Below are 20446 nucleotides of genomic sequence, written 5' to 3'. Positions count from 1 at the left end.
TAAATATCTGTTAAATACGATTGGTTAAGGAAAATAAATATGACACATCTTGGCTTTACCAAGGATAGCAACAAAGCTCTTAAGATCAGAAATATATTCTTTTGGTTTAAGAGAAATGAGTACCTCCAAAAGTAAGGGAGATTATTCTAAGCCAATGAATACGTGACCAAATTTTAAAAATTTCCCTTTGCTGCAACACATTGTATTTATAGTTAACAATACTGGATTGTAGACCTAAAAATCTCTTAAAACATAGATCTCATGTTATATGTCTTTGCCACAAAAACAACAACAACAATCCACACACCCCCCCCCCCCCAAACACCCCACCTTACCTTTGCTGGATGTATACAAGAGTGCAGACTGAAAGGAAACCAACTGAGTGTCAGTAAGACTCTCTTCCACTGACATCTGTACTGCATACCCAGCATCTGGGTTTACATTAGGCAAAGACAGTAAGTCTGTTGACCTAACAAAGAAGTTCCCATGGAAGGTATGAATGGAAAGACCTAGAAGAGAAAACTTTATCAAAATCGTTTATATACTTTCATTTTATCCCTGTCACTTATCAGACTGGCAGAGAGTAAATCTAAAGGTTTAGATGTGATACTGTGATTTATGATAAGAATATATACTTGATCTTCACCCATCTCTGGCAGAGAGCTCCTAAACTCTTAGAATTTCCTAAGTGATGAGAGTCACAAAGGTGTCTCTTGCTATGTTGATGGGAGTGACTTTTGGCAAGAACCTAGGTAACCTAAGGATGGGGGCTGGTTACCAGAGGACCCAACCATGTGATTAGAAGGCTGGAACTTTCAGTTCAACCCCTACCCCACCAACATCCTTCAGGGAGGGGAGAGGACCTAGAGGATGATACAGTCACCAACCGCCAATAATCTAAGCAATCATGACTATGTAAATAAGCCTTCATAAAAACTCAAAAGGATGGGGTCCTTCGGAGAGCATCTGGATTGGTGCACACATGGAGATCTGGGAGGAGTGGAGCACTCAGAGAGAACATGGAAGCTGCAGAAGCTCCATGCCCTTTGCCTTCTCCATACCTTGCCCTGCACATCTCTTCCATTTGGCCGTTCCTGAGTTATATCCTTTTATAAAAAACCAGCAATCAAGTAAATAAAATGTTTCTCTGAGTTCTGTAAGCTGCTCTGTAGCAAATAAATTGAACCAAAAGAGAGGGTTTTAGGAACCTCCAATCTATAGCCAGCCAATCAGAGCACAAAAATAAACAGAAACCCAAAGAAGCTACTGTGGTAACCAACTGGTTATGAGTGACACTAATACCTGAGTTGTTTGAAGATGTGTCAGCCTTATACAAGTGTTATTTGATACTTTACTTAAGATGTTACATATGTTTTATCACCAGTTGTTTCACTCAATCATTTTTTCTTTTTATTACAATGATAATAGAGAACTCCATTTGGCAAATGGTTTGACCAACAGATTTCAACATCTATCTAGTGGACAGGTTGTGGATCCTTATCTTTTGATATCTTTTTTTTTTCTTTTTGGCTACATATTTCATATAATCTTTCCACTGCAAAAAAAAAAAAAAAAAAAAAGATTGAGTCCAGGGTGACTCAGTCGCTTAAGCATCTGACTCTGGTTCAGGTCATGATCAGGCTCTGTGCTGACAGCTCAGAGCCTGGAACCCGGTTTGGTTTCTGTGTTTCTCTCTCTCTCTGCACCTCCCCCACTCACACTCTGTCTCTCTCTCTCAAAAATAAATAAACATTAAAAAAAATAAGTTAAAAAAATGATTGCTTCACACCTCTTAAAGAACAGCATTATTTTAAAGATTAGAACCAGGTTGATAATGTGAAGGAATAAAATATCTGGAATTATTTCCCATTTTCCTAAGAGAATAGTTATTATCATTTAGCAGCCACAGCCATTTATCCTGAAAAATACACTGGATTAAAGCATTCTGAAACTTTCAGACTATTTCCAAAGCAACACTGAGGCAAGGTTAGTAGCAGTGCAGATAGAGAAGAGCACAAATAAAAAGATCTCCTACTTGTAAGATCAATGGTGGGGATGGTGGCACAGTAATGAAAATGTACTTCAAAACAAAACAAAACAAAACAAAACAAAACAACAAGAAAAGAAAATGTACTTAATGCCATTCAACTGTATACTTTTAAATGGTTAAATAAAAAATTTTGTTATGAATATTTACTGTAATTAAAAAAATAATTGTTTTATTAAAAAAAACACCTTTCACTACTACTGTTTCTGTTCAAGACATGGAATAAAAATCCATGCCTATTTTTGGTGGGGCGGGGGGGAGAGGAGGGATATGATTTTTTAAAATTAGATATAATTCACATACCATAAAAATTACACATAGGGGTGCCTGGATGGCTTAGCTGGTTAAACCTCTAACTTCAGCTCATGTCATGATCTCACGGTTTGTGAGTTCGAGCCCCACCTTGGGCTCTGTGCTAACAGCTCAGAGCCTGGAGCATGCTTCAGATTCTGTGTCTCCCTCTCTCTCTGCCCCTCTCCTACTCACAATCTCTCGCTCTCTCCCTCCCTCCCTCCCTCTCTCTCTCTCAAAAACAAACACTAAAAAATTTATAAAAATTACACATAAAGTGTACAATTCAGTGGCTTTTGGTATATTCAAAAGAGTCCCCATTTTATAATGTTTCTTCTCCATTCTTTTTTTTTTCACCTAGGCTCCACATCCAATGTTGGCTTGAATTCACAACCCTGAGATCAAGAGTCCCATGGTCTACCGACTGAACAAGCCAGGCACCCCTTATCTATTATTAACTACATATTCCATCAGTGTAAGTAAAATATCTTAGAAGAGCAAACATGAAATAAGACTAGCTGAAAATGTGTATTTACTGGTATCAAAAGCAACATTTCTATGCATATGTTAAAAAATAAAAGTCCCACCTTTCGTGCACCGAATCCTCATGACTGCCTCAAAGCCAATCTTTCGAGTGAGGTATCTCTGTAGTTCCTTCTGTAATTTCTGTACTTGTACTGGGTTCTGCTGATAGTGGTAAGAGGGATAGTAATAGACACTACCTGCTGAATACCGAGAAATACAACCTGGAAGAGAACACACACTTTTAAAAAATCCTGCCATTAAGTGCTATGACTGCACCAAAAAAACTACTGGTATTTGAATCAATTCTTCCTTAGCCTCCCAAAGTATTATCAGAAAAGAAAATTTCATTCTTTTAAATAGTATAAAAAAGTCTCTATTATAAATATTTAGAGTAGAAGACCAAAAGGTTTATAGTAGACTGATTAACTCTCCCAAAGGAATAAAAATCCCTTCACTTTGTCCTCTATTTGGAATATCATCATATAAATACCACTTTCACATTCATTTGAAAAAAAAAATAGTCATGACGAAGAACTTACCCAGAGAAGCCAAATCAGAATACTGTCCACTAAGAAGGAATAAGTCAACGGCTACCTGCTGACCAGAACAATCCAAGGCTAATTTCTTATAGAAGTCAGTGGATGGTGTCAAGTGAATTTCCTATTAATAATAAATTATATAAAGAAAAAATTTAAATTAAATTGTCATAAAATTTTTATGTTTTTTAAAACTTTATTCATTTATTTTGAAAGGGAGAGCTCAAGGGAGCAGGGGAGGGGCAGAGAGAGAGGGACAGAGAATTCCAAGCAGGCTGCACAAGGTCAGCACAGAACCCAATGTGGGGCTTGAACCTATGCACAAACTGTGAGATCATGACCTAAGCTGAAATCAAGAGTAGGACACTTAACTGAATGAGCCACTCAGGTGCCTCTAAATTGTCATAAAATTTTAAAATCTATCTATATATACCAAGATGTTAACAGGTAGCCTTGGGGGGTAGTCTAAAAAAATCCTTTATTTTTGTAATATTTTTTCACTTTTTCAGTAAAAAAACATGTACTGCTTAACTATTTTCTACTTTGTTTTACCTTTATTTTTTATCTTTTGAGAGAGAGCAAGTAAGCGAGCGAAAGTGAGCTGGGGAGGGGCAGAAAGAGAGGGAGAGAGAAGATGGAAGTGGGCTCTGTGCTGATAACGGAGAGCCCAACGCAGAGCTCGAACTCATAAACTATGAGATCATGACAGAGCTGAAGTCAGAAGCTTAATTGAGCTACCCAGGTGCCCCTATTTTGTTTTACTTTTAAAAAGAAGTATACCTATTATGCTAATTTCGGTAATTGATTTAATGTTTACTATGCTGGAAACTGTTCTAAACAATTCATGTGTATTATCCATTCAGCCTTTTGAACTACTATAAGAAGCAGGTAACTACCATTATTTTCACTTTATAAATAAACATAAGGAAAGAGAAGGGCAAAGAAATTAACTACTCAAGTTCATACACCTAAAAAGCAGAATTTAGGGAGACAGACTCCAGGACTGACACCATAATTGTAGCACATGGCAACTCTCATCATCTTTTGAAAAATACTCATCTCAAATTAAGTTTATACATACAAGGTGTTAAAAGCAATTCTATGGCAGTCAGTATACCAAACTATGACTATGTTTTAGTGTTTATCCATGTTCTACTTTGTCCCTAGAAGGCATATTCCTTAGCTGCCAGACTTTCTCATCAAAGGCAGGCTGCATTGTGAGTAGCATGCCAAATATCCAACAGTAAAGTAAGAGTCAATCAGGTAGAAAATGTAATAAAATAGAAATTATGACATAAAAGAGAAATGCTTTATCTATTTCCTTATACTCCCTACTCTCCACAACTGAAAAGTAAATGAGAAACAAGCTTTGTGGTCAAAGGGACAGAGCAGAACACCACCATGTACAGTAACATACATGTGATGACACCCTCACCTTAGCAGAAGACCTTTGGTTGGGCTCCTCTCGCGGTCTCAGGGCTCCCACTCCAAGAGTAGGAAGTTGTGTTTGAAAGACAGACATTCGACCACCAGTTGGGGACATCAGCTTAAAGGCAGCCTGAAGTGCAGGACCCAAGGCACTCTGCGTTTCCAGGGTCTTGGTGAACATTTGTGGCAAAGTTTTCAGTAAATCTTGAACAAGCTTGTAAAATAAAGCAAGAAAACTCAAAGGTGTTACAAGTAAAATTTTTTTTCACAAAAAATCAGTAACTAATACAGTAGACAAGACACCGAGTTGTGATGATGGTCAGAGAATCTACAGACAGTACAGTAAACAATGAAGTTGGTCAAATGACAAGAAAGCCATTTTAAGTCAACATTATAAATTGGCAAGCAAGACAAATCAAAATTGGGGCCTTACAGTTCTTGCACATGCAGTAGTCCAGCAAGACTATAAGTCCAAAAATGTATCCAAAAGAACCATCACAGGTTAGAGATTTGTTTTATTTTAATGCCATGAAACATGGCCTTCTCAATCACCTCTACACACATTATTCTTTTCAGTTCCAAAGCAAGTTTAACTCTTCCCTATTGAAAAGTCTAAGATAGCCAGTAAATTTGCCAACTAGTAATACCACTACAAAAGAAAAACAAAATGAAAAACAACTACCTATTCAGGTTTATTGTACAAATAAGGAGAGTCAAAGGGAAAAAATGTACTTCACACTATGGTGAAGTCACTGTTGCCAACAGCTAAGACCATAGACTTGCTAGTTAAAATGTTACCCCTACGGCATATATGCATGTACAGGGTAGACAACATCCCCCCTTCAGACACATTCTGTTCACCTCTCACTGTATTATGTCATGGCAATTTCCAGGCAGGTAATAAGTTTCTTCTGAACTGACCCCAATGACACTCTGTGAATCAGAAAAGCAAAGGGCACTGAAAGCAGCCTAGCTAAAGTGCTTCTATGTAGTGACCAGAAGCTTATCTGAGCAACCCTCCCAATTTCCCAAATGGCTGGCAAGGCAGGTGTCCTTCAGGTTTTCCTCCTTTATGCAATAGGCTTATCTTCTACCCTATTACAAGCATCTTGCTATATTAGACTTAAAAGCCATCAGTTCAAGGGTAAACTCAAGAGCTGTTCATCTGATGAATTTTAACTAACAGCAAATATAAAATGTTACACGTCTTAAAAATACCTCAGGAACAAACAAAACTTTACTTAAAGTTCATTTTGAAAATATAATCCTTCAATATTATAATTAAGTATGTCAGATAGGAAAATGTGCCTTACCTCTTTACTTTCATTTAAATTTACTAATAAGTTCTCTGGCATAGGTATAAAAACATCTGAAAAATAAATAAATATTTCTTTTAAACAAAACTTAATTGTTAAAGATGTTCCAAATACTTAACACTGATACAATTAACTGCCCCCATATTTAAAGAAAAGCCACCTTCTCTACTATTACATATATAGCAGTGTCTACCCATGTTCAAAAAGCCACCAAAGTAGCATTTATTTAGGTATTTACTGCAACTTATCTGTTACCATGTATAAGGGAAATAGCCTCCTAGAAAATATTAGATCATATTAGAAAATATTGATCTATAAGCACTCAGTAAGGGTTTGCAGAAGTGCTCTGCTTCTTAGGTTAAAGACACAGTTTAGAATGCTACTTTACATTCTTGCTTAGACCTGGAAGCCAGCATTCTTATCATTAAAAAAAAAAAAATGTTGAATAAGATGACATACAAGAAAGCTGTCTTTACAAAGAAGTCACATAGCCCACCAACTGCTCTGTCATTCAAAAAGGAGATACTCTCATAAATGAGGCCCCCACCAGTGCCTATACTTCTGAAACTACAAAATCAATTACATCAGAAGATAGGCTAACTGACCACATCAGATGAGCTCCTCAGGATTCAAATTTATTGTTACTTAGGAATTAAATTCTCTTCCTTAAAAAGGGAGCAAATGGGGAAGGGAAATGTCGGTGGTGGTGACGGATTATGAGAAGTCTCACTTTCTACATTTTGGTACTGTTTGTGATTTTTTAAAAAAAGGCTCATTACAATCTTTGTAAAAAGGAATACCAAAAAAATAATGTGAAACATTATTTACTTGACCTGTCACATAAAAATTCTGTTTAGATTTCTTCTTTTTTCTTTAGAACTAAAAAATGTTTAATAAAAATTTTACAGAGATACAATTCACAAAACATGGGGGCGCCTGGGTGGCTCAGTTGGTTGAGTGTGCAACTTTGGCTCAGGTCATGATCTCACAGTTCGTGAGTTTGAGCCCCGCGTCGGGCTCTGTGCTGACACCTCAGAGCCTGGAGCCTTCTTCAGGTTCTGTGTCTGCCTCTCTCTGCCCCTCCCCCACTTGCACTGTGTCTCTCTCTGCCTCTCAAAAATAAAGAAACGTAATATAAAAAAAAAACAATTCATAAAACATAGAATTCACCCTCGTAGAAGATACAATTCAGTAATTTTTTAATATGTTCACAAAATTACACAACCATCACCAGTAATTCCGGATCCTTCCCATCATCCGGAAAAGAAATGCCACATGACTTAGCCGCCATTCTTCATGACCCTGACAACTCTCACAGCACTAGGCAGCTGCCAGTCTGTCTCTGGATTTGTGTACGCTGGACACATCGTACTAACAAAGTCACACTATGAGGTCCTTTGTGACTGGCTTCTTACACAATAAAATGTTCTCAAGGCTTGCCCATGTGGTAGCATCTATCAGTACTTTATTCTCTTTCATTGACAAATATTTCATTGTATGGATACATTTTTTGTTTACACATTCATCAACTAATGGGTGTTAGGGTTGTTTCTACTTTTTTGGCTATGTTGCTATGAACATTCACATGCACATAGTCTTAATTTTCTTGAGTATATAAATATTGAGTAGAATTGCTGGATCATATGGTAACTCTATGTTTAACTTCTGGAGGAAGTGACAGACTGTTTTCTGTAGTGGCTGCAACATTTTCCGTTCCAAACAGCAGTATATGAGAGTTGTAATTTCTCCACTTTCTCGAAAATACTTTGTTACTGTCTTTTTTTAAATCCCTGCTATGTGACATACAGCAAGGGACATTCCATCTATCAGCTTATGTATAAAATTGAGAGGCTGGACCACATCACTGAATTCACAATTTGGCCCATCATCAGAATCACCTGTTCAGCGAACAATGAAGTAAGTATCTGGGTAAACAGGTTAGGAAATAAAGCTGATTTTTTGTGAGATTTAAAATAACCAAGACAGAAGGGAGCTCTCCTCAACTACTACCTTTTAAAGATGTACAGTGAATCCTCACTATTCGTGGATTCTATATTTGCCAATTTGCCTACTCAGTAAAATTTATTTGTAAACACAAAACCAATACTCATGATGCTTCTATGGACATTCATAGACATGCTAACAGCAGCAAAAAAAAATTGAGTTCTGAATTTCCTAGTTAGTGTAAGGTAGCATTTCATTGTGGTTTTCATTTGTATTTCCCTGATAATTTAGGATATGGAGCATCTTTTCAAGTGCTTATTGGCCACTGAACACTGTGTATTGAATAGAGACAGGTCTATTCAAATATTTTGCTCACTTTTTAATCAAGATGTCCTTTTCAGGTTAAGTTGTAGGGCTTCTTTACATAATCTGGATATAAATTCCTGATCAGACATATGATTTCCAAATATTTTCTCATATTCTGGACAGTCTTTTCACTTTCTTGATGGTATCCTTTGAAACACGAAGTTTCTGAAGAAATCAAATTTATCCTTTTCTCTCTTTTTTCAAACTAATCTCTACATCCAATGTGAGGCTCAAACTCATGACCCTGAGATCAAGAGTTGAATGCTCTACCGACTGAGCCAGCCAGCCTATTTTTTCTATTTTTTGTTGTTTGTGCTTTTGGTGTTATACCTAGGAAATCAACCAATCCAAGGTCACAAAGATTTACTTCTGTTTTCTTCTATTTTAATCTCATACTCAAAGGGCGCCTAGGTGGCCCAGTCAGTTAAGCATCTGACTTCTGCTCAGGTCATGATCTCACAGTTCATGAGTTCAAGTCCCACGTCGGGCTCTGTGCTGACAGCTCAGAGCCTGGAGCCTGCTTCAGATTCTGTGTCTCCCTCTCTGTCTGCTCCTCCCCGCTCATGCCCTCTGTCTCTCAAAAATAAATAAACATTAAAAAAAAATTTAATCTCACACTCCAGTCTATGAGTTTTGAGTTAATTTTTCTTTTTTTTTTTTTTTAATTTTTTTTTTCAACGTTTATTTTATTTTTGGGACAGAGAGAGACAGAGCATGAACGGGGGAGGGGCAGAGAGAGAGGGAGACACAGAATCGGAAACAGGCTCCAGGCTCTGAGTCATCAGCCCAGAGCCTGACGCGGGGCTCGAACTCCCGGACCGCGAGATCGTGACCTGGCTGAAGTCGGACGCTTAACCGACTGCGCCACCCAGGCGCCCATTGAGTTAATTTTTCTTAACTGTGGTTATGAAATATACACAATATGTGGGGTCAAGAGTCACATGCCCTACCAAGTGAGCCGGCCAGGCATCCCTCACCTTAACCATTTTTAAGTGTACAATTTTTAACTGTACATACATTCACAATGTTGTATAGCCATCACTATTATGTATTTTCAGAATGTTTTCATCATCGCAAACTCTGTACTCACTAAATAGTAACTCCTTAACCCCTGGTAACCTGTATTCTACTTTCTATCTCCATGAATGTGCCTATTCTCAGTATCTCATATAAGCAGAATCATACGATCCTTGTGCTTTTGCACCTAACTTATTTTACTTCTCATGTTTTCAAAGTTCATCCGTGTTATAGCATGCAACAGAATTTCATTCTTGAGTATATGTATATACCACACTGTTTATCCATTCATCTGTTGATGGATACTTGAATTGTTTACATATTTGGCTACTGTGAATAATGTTGCTATGAATCTTGGTATGAGTATTGGTTTGAGCCTGCTTTCAATTATTTTAGGTATTTACTGGGAGTAGAACTGCTACATCATAATGACAACTATGTGTTTAACTTTTTTGAGGAATTGCCAAACTGTTTTCCATAGCACTGTACCATTTTACATTCCCATCAGTAATGCATGACAGTTCCAGGGTTTCCACATCTTTGTCAAAACTTATCATGTCCTATTTTTTTGATAATAGCCACTGTAATGGATGTGAAATTGTATCTCACTGTGGTTGTGATTCGTGTTTCTTTTTTTTTCTTTTGGTTTTGAGAGGTTTGTTTGTTTATTTATTTACTTTTACTTGGTTAACACAGTGTGATATTGGTTTTAGGAGAATTTATTGACTTGTCACTTTACATACAACACCTAGTGCTCATCACAACAGGTGCCCTCCTCAGTACCCATCACCCACCTAGCCAATCACCCACCCACTTCCCTCTGTCAACCCATAGTTTGTTCTCTATCATTAAGAGTCTCTTATGGTTTGTCTCCCTCTCTTCTCTTCCCCCCATTCCCGTATGTTCATCTGTTTTGTTTCTAAATTCCCACGAGTGAAATCATAAGGTATTTGTCTTTCTCTGATTTATTTTGCTTAGCATCACACATTCTAGCTCCATTCACATCATTGCAAATGGAAATATTTCATTCTTTTTGATGGATAATAATATTCCACTGTATATACACTGCACATCTTCCTTATCCATTTAGCAGTCAATGAACATTTGGGCTCTCCATAGTTTGGCTATTGCTGAGAAGCATATCTCTAATGACTAATGATGTTGAGCATTTTTCTTTTCATGTGCTTATTGACCATTCATGTATCTTCTTTGGGGAAATGTCCATTTAAGTCCTTTGCCCATTTTTGAATTGTGCCATTTTTTTTAATCATTGAGTTGAGTTCTTTACACGTTCTAGATATTGATCCTGCATCATTCATATGATCTGCATATATTTTTGCCAATTTTGTGAGTCCTCTTTTCACTCTTTTGAAAATGTTCTTTGATGTACAAAAGGTCTTAGTGTTCATGAAGTTCAATTTATTTTTTGTTACCTCTACTTTTGATGTATACCCAGGTAATCGCTGCCAAACCCAATGTTATAAAGATTTTCCTCTGTTTTCTTTTAAGAGTTTTATAGTTTTAGCCCTTGAGTTTAGATCTTTGATCCATTTTTTTTATATGTTTTAAGTAAGGGTCCAACTTCATTCTTTTGCATGCTCATTTTCCTCTGAATCATTTGTTGAAAAGACAGTTTTTTCCCTATTGAATGGCCTTGGTTTTCATGTCAAAAATCAATTCACCATATATGTGAGGGTTTATTCCTGGACCCTCTATTCTATTCCATTACTCTTATATGTCTATTCTCAAATACTTTTTGAATGAACGAATGAATGAATGAATGAATGAGGGAAAAAGAAACCTACATTTAATCTGAGTTTGAACATTAACTTGTTTTTGTTGCCTTGTCCAGAATTCACTTTACCTCTATTACTGTTTCCTCTTCTGTAAATGAGGGATTAGACTGAAGGACTCTTACAATTCCAACAAGCTTATCATTTTATACTCCAGGTCTTTTCCCTCAATATAATAGAGTCATATCGTATACACTATATAACATGATATTTCTTTTTTTTATTATAACATGATATTTCTAAAACTGAAAATTCCTAAGACATTTCAATAATTTAAAGTGTATAATATATACCTTCAATATCTGAAACTATTAGCATCTGAGGTTGAGAGAGACCTTCTTGAAGACTGTAGAAGTGGATTGTACTATCAAACGTAATGAAGCCAATTTTTGTCCTAGTATTGCCAGGAAGCCTATAAACAAATTCAGAAGAGGATTTCATCAAGTTTTCCCATATAAATATATATATGTATATATATATATATATATATATAAAATCTGTGAAGAGTTAACATGCAAATAACTACTTTGGTATTATGGGAAGTGTCCCAACATAAATGTTCAACCCATTCAATGTTTAATTAGCATGAAAACATACCCTGCACAAAGTGAAAACACTGCAGAAGCCAAACAATCAACAAAACCAAGCAATAATAAAGCAATCCAAAACTCATTACACCTATATGAAGTTAAATAAGTCACACAGGAAGTGGCAGATAAAAAATACTTGAAAGTGTATACAAAACTTTTCATGTTCCTGTAGTGAAAACTTTGTAGATGATTTTAATTTATCAAAAATAATTTTAAAAAATTACCATAAATGGTAATTCCAAAATATAAATTAAGTACTGCACTTCTTTTAAAAGTTTACCCAAGGACTCTTGGGTGGCTCAGCTGGTTAAGCGTCCGACTTTGGCTCAGGTCATGATCTCACAGCTATGAGTTCAAGCCCCACGTCAGGCTCTGGGCTGACAGCTCAGAGCCTGGACCCTGCTTCATATTCTGTGTCTCCCTCTCTCTCTGCCTCTCCCCCACTTGCACTTTGTCTGTCTGTCTCTCTCTCTCAAAAATAATAAAAACACTAAAAAAAATTTTTAAAGGTTACCCAAATCTCTTCTTATGTTGTTTGTCTTAAGAAGAGCAGTAAGGAGCACCTCACTGGCTCAGTCTGTTGAGTGTCTGACTTCAGCTAAGGTCATGATCTCACGGTTCTTGAGTTCAAGCCCTGCATCAGGCTTTCTGCTGTAGGCACTGAGCCCACTTCAGATTCTCTATCCCCTACTCTCTCTGTCCCTCCCCTGTTCACTCTCTCTCAAAAGTAAATAAACCTTAAAAAAAAAAAAAAAAAAGAGCAACAGGAGGATTTGTCTTAAAGAACTTAAATGTGTTGACCTATAGTTTCTTAAGGAGAGGGACAAACTAGTTTTCATTCTTGTTGCTCATGCTTAGATGAATCAGTGGAGTTTCACATCAACAGACAATCCCCATATACAATCTAAATTAAAAATATAAATACTGGGTACACTGGGTGGCTCAGTCAGTTAAGCATTCAACTCTCGATTTCGGCTCCAGTCATGATCCCAGGGTCATGGGATCAGGCCCCACATGGGGTTCTGGGCTGACAGCCAAGAGCCTGCTTGAGATTCTCTCGCTCCTTCTCTGTGTGCCCCTTCTGCACATGCTCCTGCACATACTCTCTCTCTCAAAACAAGTAAATAAACTTAAAAAAAAAAAAAAATGCCAGAAAGAACAAGGAGGCTCCTTTCACCAAGGTGAAGGACTTAGTAGTCCACTTCTGATATGATTTGATACTTCACATTCTTCCACACAACACAAGAGCACTATGTTTCATTACACTGAAAAGTCATACTAGCTTTTATGGGTTACACTAAGTATCTAAGGAACCATTTAACATACAGATATTTTAAGAGACTTAAGAGATAGGATAATGAAATGCCACTTGTACACACTGTTTGTATTCTTATTTCAACAAACTTACAGTAAAAAGACATTTCTGAGACAACCAAAACCAAAACTAGAACTAGGTATTAAATCATATTATGAAACTATTGCTAATTTTGTGTAGTGTAATACTTGAATCTTAGGGTTAAAAATAATTCTAAGTACTTATAGTTAAAAGGATATGCTGACTATGGTTTGAGTAAAAATACTTAAGGGGAAAAAAGTGTTTATGTATGGGAGGAATTAGATGAAGCAAGAACAGATGAACGCTAAAAATATTGAAGGTGAGGGATAAGTACCTGGAAGTTCAGTACACTCTTTCTATTTACTACATGTTTGAAATTTTTTCATTTAAAAAAAGTAAGGGGCACCTGGGTGGCTCAGTCGGTTGAGGGTTTGACTTCAGCTCAGGTCGTGATCTCATGATTCGTGGGTTTCAGCCACATATCAGGCTTGCTGCTGTCAGCACAGAACCAGCTTTGGGTCCTCTGTCCCCTCTCTCTCTCTCCCCCTCTCCCACTCACTCTCTCTCAAAACGAATAAATATTTTTTTTTAAGTTAAAATAAATTTATGTATCTCAGAGAAAGTGAGATCTAAAGTTAACGAATCAATTTTATGGAGTTTTAGAACACAATTATATAGCATTTTTTTCTATTTTGACACTACTTATTCATTTTGCTAGTTTCAAATTTAAGATGAATTAAGATACTTACAAATCCAGATTGTCTAACAAACTCTGGCAAACTGTATTCAAGTATCCAGTTTCAACGGCATTGTGAGATACATCAAACACAAAGAGATACACTGGAGGTTGAGGTGGTCGTAACTGAAGAAAAGAAAGATCTCAATAAATCATCTCAAAGGATTAAATCTAAACTTATCATCTGTCTGGCCCACTTACAGCAAAACAACAAACATTATCTATAGATTAAGACAATTATAAACAATAATGGATTGAGAAAACAATACAAAAATAACAAGAATTTTAAAAACAGGCAAAACTTTATTTTTTTGAGACACATACTTATAAAACACAAAATGAAGATGTGATTGCCCTTAGTCAGAAGAGTTTTTCTCTAGGACAGGAAGAAAAGAAAATGTGATCAGAAGACATTCTGGGAGTACTGGCAATGCTCAATTCTGACTTGGGTGGTACTAACACAGGTATTTATTATTTGGTAAACTACACACTTATGTTTTACAGACTTTTCCATATGTACACAATATATCACAATATAGGAAAATTATAGCTGTGACTTGATTTCTCAAGTTAGCCTGAGCTGGTTCCTTAACCAATGCATTTCAGCTAAAATCCATAAAAAAGTACAACTATATTTTAAAATTCCAAATTTAGGGGTGCCTGAGTGGCACAGTTGGTTAAACATCTGACTCTTGATTTCAGCTCAGGTCATGATCTCACAGTGAGATCAAGCACCGCTTGAAATTCTCTCTCTCCCTCTCTCTGTGCCCCTTTTCTGCCATCTCTCAAAAATAACATCTCTCAAAAATAAACCATCTCTCAAAATAAACATCTCTCAAAAATAAACAAACATTTAAAATAGAATAGAATAGGGGCGCCTGGGTGGCGCAGTCGGTTAAGCGTCCGACTTCAGCCAGGTCACGATCTCGCGGTCCGTGAGTTCGAGCCCCGCGTCAGGCTCTGGGCTGATGGCTCGGAGCCTGGAGCCTGTTTCCGATTCTGTGTCTCCCTCTCTCTCTGCCCCTCCCCCGTTCATGCTCTGTCTCTCTCTGTCCCAAAAAATAAATAAAAAAACGTTGAAAAAAAAATTAAAATAGAATAGAATAGAATAAAATAAAAAATTCCAAAGTTAAAGATTTGTTTTCAATTCACTAAAAAGCATCAAAAAACCACAATGAGAACTGGGCATGTGGTATACTAACTTTTATATTTTTATGCACAGATCACTTGCCAAATTCATAGCATCTCTCACCTACGAGATAAGTAACGAAGGAGCAAAACATCTTACAATAAGCAAGTTTACAAATTTAAAGGAAGCCACTTTTGTAAAACCTGGGAGATAAAAGAGCAATTCAAAAGAACAGAGGCTTCTGATTTTTTGGCTGTAATTCAACAGACACAGCTACACTACAGAAAACTATTACCATTTATTTTTTATTTCTTAATTTTTTTAATGTTTATTTTATTTTTGAGAGAGAGACAGAGCATGAGCAGGGGAGGGGCAGACAGAGAGAGAGAGAGAGAGAGAATCTGAAGCAGGTTTCAGGCTCCTAGCTATCAGCACAGAGCCCAATGCAGGGCTCGAATTCACAAACCGCAAGATGATGACCTAGGCCAAAGTTGGTGTTCCACCAAGTGAGCCACCTAGGCACCCCATTACTGACCATTTAAATGTCACAAAACTGTCTTCTACACTGAACTTTTCTGTGATGAAAAGAAAATGCACCCTCATAATTTCTATACCAAAATGGCGTCCACTGCCCAAATAGAGGGAGATTACCCTACAAAAATATAACAAGGTAAAATATAATACTAAAAGTTCATGTTAAGTCTTATCTTAATATTCCCTTTATTTAGAGAAAATTATGGCATGGTGAAATAGTAACCAAATCAAAGCCATGGATTTTTATGCAAGCTCTCCCACTTACTTAAGTGATATTTAGCAAGTCACTTAACCGAAGTTTGTTTTCCTACCTTACAGACAGGAATAACATTCACCTGGCTTATTTCAGACTGTTGTTTGTGATGATCAAAAATACCTAAGTGCTGGGGCGCCTGGGTGGCTCAGTTGGTTAAGTGACCGACTTCGGCTCAGGCCATGATCTCGCAGTTTGTGAATTCGGGCCCCGCATCGGGCTCTGCGCTGACAGCTCAGAGCCTGGAGCCTGCTTCGGATTCTGTGTCTCCCCCTCCCTCTACCCCTCCCCTGCTCACACTCTGTGTCTCTCTGTCTCTCAATAATAAATAAACGTTTAAAAAATTTTTTTTAATGTGTAAGTGCTAAGGCGCCTGGATGGCTGAGTCCACTGGACGTCCAACTACGGCTCAGGTCATGATCTCACTGTTCGTGGGTTCAAGCCCTGCTTCAGGCTCTGTGCTGACAGCTCAGAGCCTGGAGCCAGCTTCAGATTCTGTTTCCCTCTCTTTCTGCCCCTCTTCTGCTAGCACTCTCTTTCAAAAATAAATAAAACACTAAAGAAACTGTTTTTAAATGTAAGTATTCTGTAAAATGTAAAGTGCTAATTTAACCTTGGGCATAATTATTATTTTAAAAATGCAAGACTTTAGATATTCATACAAATGTATAATAGTACTTGCGAAAGAGTGTTTATCATGGCATTATTAGGAAAAAGTTGGAAGTGACTTAAAAGTAAACACGATCCCAATATTATATTGTAAGTTTCTGGATTGATGCACAAGAAATATAAGTGAAACTTTACACTTTTACTTTTCAAATTTACCCCTGTATACTTAACTACATTTGTAATGAACAACATATAAAATTTAAAAGCATACAATTTTGGTAAAAGATGACACAGTGTTTTATTTAAAATCTAGTACTAAGTAATATACTATATAAAAATATATTATTTATATAATTTTATACAATAACATATAAAAAATGAAAGCAGGGTTGGGAATGCAAACTGGTGCAGCCACTCTGGAAAACAATATGGAGGTTCCTCAAAAAACTAAAAATAGAACTACTCTACGACCCAGCAATTGCACTACTAGGCATTTACCCAAGGGATACAGGTGTGCTGTTTCGAAGTGACACATGCACCACAATGTTTACAGCAGCACTATTGACAATAGCAAAAGTATGTAAAGAGCCCCAAATGTCCATCGATGGATGAATGGATAAAGAAGATGTGGTATGTATATGTGTGTGTATGTGTGTGTGTGTGTATAAACATATATAATACACATAGTGTATATATATTATATATAATAGAGTATATTATATATCTATATATACGTAATAGAGTATTACTTGGCAATCAAAAAGAATGAAATCTTGCCATCTGCAACTATATAGATGGAACTGGAGGGTATTATGCTAAGTGAAATTAGAGAAAGACAAAAATCATGACTTCACTCATATGAGGACTTTAAGAGACAAAACAGATGAACATAAGGGAAACAAAAACAATATAAAAAGAGGGAGGGGGACAAAACAGAAGAGACTCATAAATACAGAGAGGGGCGCCTGGGTGGCTCACTCAGTTAAGTATCCGACTTTGGCTCAGGTCATGATCTCACAGTCCGTGAGTTCAAGCCCCACGTCAGGCTCTGTGCTGACAGCTCAGAGCCTGGAGCCTGTTTCAGATTCTGTGTCTCCCTCTCTGACCCTCCCCCATTCATGCTCTGTCTCAAAAATAAATAAATGTTAAAAAAAATTAAAAAAATAATAATAATAAAATAAATAAATAAATAAAATAAAATAAAATAAAATAAAATAAAATAAAATAAAATAAAATAAAATACAGAGAACAAACTGAGGGTTACTGGAGGGGTTGTGGGAGGGGGGATGGGCTAAATGGGTAAGAGGCACTAAGGAATCTACTCCTGAAATCATTGTTGCACTAGATGGCTAACTAATTTGGATATAAATTTTAAAAAATAAAAAATAAAATTAAAAAAAAAAAACCTGCAAAGTTAAAAAAAAAAAAATGAAAGCGGGGTGCCTGGGCGGCTCAGTTGGTTAAGCGTCCTACTCTTGGTTTTGGCTCAGGTCATGATCTCATGGTTTGTGAGATCAAGCCCCACGTTGGGCTCTGCACTGACAGTGTGGAGTCTGCTTGGGATTCTCTCTCCCTCTCTCTCTGTCCCTCCCACCGTGTGCACAATAGCTTTCTCTCTCTCAAAAAATAAGAAAGGAAGGAAGCAAGCAAGCAAGCAAGCTAGCTTACCATGTATTCTGAAGGAGCCATAAACTCAATAGTAGCATTCTGAACTTCAGGTCTTCTGTGAGGTTCTCCATAGACTCTGGTCAAAGGGTTGTACATGAATTCTTCAGGAACTATGTAAGTTAACAACATACAATGATACAACTGAAAGGATTAAGGTCAATTTATCTTGTGTTTAGCTGTTTTCTTATTTTGAAGATTTATAAATAAGCCAATATGGACTAAAAATTAAAGGATAAATACACTTTGTTTTTGAGTTCTATTCAAGTTTCCCCCATACTTAATAGTACTAAGTATGATTTTACAGCTACTACCACTGTGATTTTTCTTTTCCTACCTTCTAATTTACACTTTGTCTCAATTCTCACTAAAGCAGCTTACAAGAATGATAAAAATTCAATGAATACTAATTATTATCTTACATGTGAGACAAAATCTTGTGTTAAATTTCATAACCATTCGCGAGTATTAACACTGACATGAAATGTACAGCCTCTGGCTGCCCCATAGCTTTCAGCTGCCCCTTGAAAACTATGGCACAAATACCTGAGAGGTTAAAGCTAAATGAAGGCTAACAGTTCGGTCACTTCCATTAATTAATGAGGCCTTTATGGAACATCAGTTGCCTATACACTAGAGCTCAAAGAATATTTTCTAAATTATCATTGCACCTGTCTTCCCATTAACTGTTTAGAAACTCAAATTCCTACATATGTTAAAGGATAAGCCATAGTTCATGAAATGGTCTGGGCTGCATACTAAAGTAACTTCTACCTTTATTATAATTTTATTTCACATAATGAAGCCCATATACATAAGATTTTAAAGACATACTAAACACTATAAATACATTTTCTGAATTATTAGAGAATAAAAATAATGTTCTTACACTATCCTCCCTTTACTCTTAAATAATATAAACAATAAAAATGGTTTTAAAAAATCTCTTAAATTCTCCATTTGCCAATACTTAATGGAATTTCCTTCCAGAGACCTAATTTTCTTTTTTTTACTTTTAATTTTTTTTTTTTTTTTTTGAGTAAGCTCTATGCCCAACATGGGGCTTGTACTCATGACCCTGAGATCAAGAGTCACATGCTGTACTGACTGAGCCAGCCAGGTACACCAGAGACCTAATTTTCAATGTGGATAGCAGCATACCCTTTTTCTTCTCTAATCCTAATAAAATGTTACTGGTTAGATGAAATTCCTTAAATATAAACTGTTAACAGCTTCTGAAAGAGATCTCCTCTTCCTCAATTACTGAAAAAACTACATTCAACTAACCTTCTAGCACTGCCCACCTCCCTCCTTATTGCACTGAATGAAGCTAATCGCAGCTATTCTGTGGACTTATTTCTTTCACCCTAGAGAAAAGGCATGGGACAGTTTCTAAATAAAAATATTTCTTAAATTATAGGCTTAAATAATACCATGAAATATGCCATTTATTATATACCCAATATAATAAATGTAAAAAAAAAGTATCAGAATATTATCACACTTTTTGTTCAAAAAGTATACAATTTTTTATATATAAGTATAAATGCACAGAAAAAAGTTAATGGAAGTTATCTCTGAGTGGAAGGATTACAGGTAAGTAAGAAAGGGTTTGGGGTTGTGTTTTTGTTTTTTTTTTAACTTTACATTTGTCTTATTGGCTTTCCCTACAATGCAAGGAGAAATTTGAAAAAGTTTCAAAAAAAAAAAAAAAAAAAAAAAAAAACCCAGAACATACCATCATTGACTCGGTAACATAAGTTACACTTCCATCTCCTTTGATCAAGAAAGCTGACAAAAGGGTTGATGTACGTCCTGCATGAGCGGCATCTCACAATTGTACTGGAGGTAACCACAGGCAATTGCTAGAAAAACAAAACAAATTTTTTAAAGGGAGTGATCATTACGTCTAAAGGCCAAACATTAATCCATACCTTCCAGGTAACTTCTGGAATACTATAATTTTGGAGAAAAAAACAAAGGTAAAAAGAAGTGTTCAAACTGCCACACAAAAAAATTATGTGGATGAAATGTACTAATTTTAAAAACTACTGGTTTGTTCCAGCAGCATTCTCATTAAATTCTGCCTTTAACAAGTATTTATTTTGGGGTGTCTGGATGGCTCAGTCAGTTAAGCATCCAACTCCAGCTCAGGTCATAATGTCGCAGCTGGTGAGTTTAAGCCCCACGTCAGGCTCTGTGCTGACAGCTCAGAGCCTGAAGTCTGGAGCCTGCATCAGATTCTGTGTCTCCCGTTCTCCCTCTGCCCCTCCCCTGCTCACTCTCTGTCTCTCTCTCTCTCTCAAAAATATATAAACATTAAAAAAATTT

The 20446-nt window shown here is 36.5% G+C and overlaps 1 protein-coding gene across 2 annotated transcripts in view; it reads right to left on the bottom strand.

Moving 5' to 3' along the window:
- SEC24A (SEC24 homolog A, COPII coat complex component) overlaps window positions 1-20446 on the bottom strand; it is a 74278-nt gene that overhangs the window by 18673 nt on the left and 35159 nt on the right. For both annotated transcript variants that reach the window (XM_043587918.1, XM_043587929.1), the window contains 9 exons: window positions 19854-19980; window positions 18119-18228; window positions 13939-14051; window positions 11557-11675; window positions 6141-6196; window positions 4835-5041; window positions 3403-3523; window positions 2926-3084; window positions 336-509 (listed from right to left, as the gene is read on the bottom strand). In XM_043587918.1, the coding sequence (XP_043443853.1) occupies window positions 336-509; window positions 2926-3084; window positions 3403-3523; window positions 4835-5041; window positions 6141-6196; window positions 11557-11675; window positions 13939-14051; window positions 18119-18228; window positions 19854-19980 (1186 nt within the window). The remainder of the gene's footprint in view (window positions 1-335; window positions 510-2925; window positions 3085-3402; window positions 3524-4834; window positions 5042-6140; window positions 6197-11556; window positions 11676-13938; window positions 14052-18118; window positions 18229-19853; window positions 19981-20446) is intronic.

This window comes from Prionailurus bengalensis, chromosome A1 (assembly GCF_016509475.1).
Source record: "Prionailurus bengalensis isolate Pbe53 chromosome A1, Fcat_Pben_1.1_paternal_pri, whole genome shotgun sequence".
Taxonomy (NCBI): domain Eukaryota; kingdom Metazoa; phylum Chordata; class Mammalia; order Carnivora; family Felidae; genus Prionailurus; species Prionailurus bengalensis.
The sequence above is the reverse complement of the archived record's forward strand: the minus strand, read 5'-3'. Positions and strand labels throughout refer to the sequence as shown.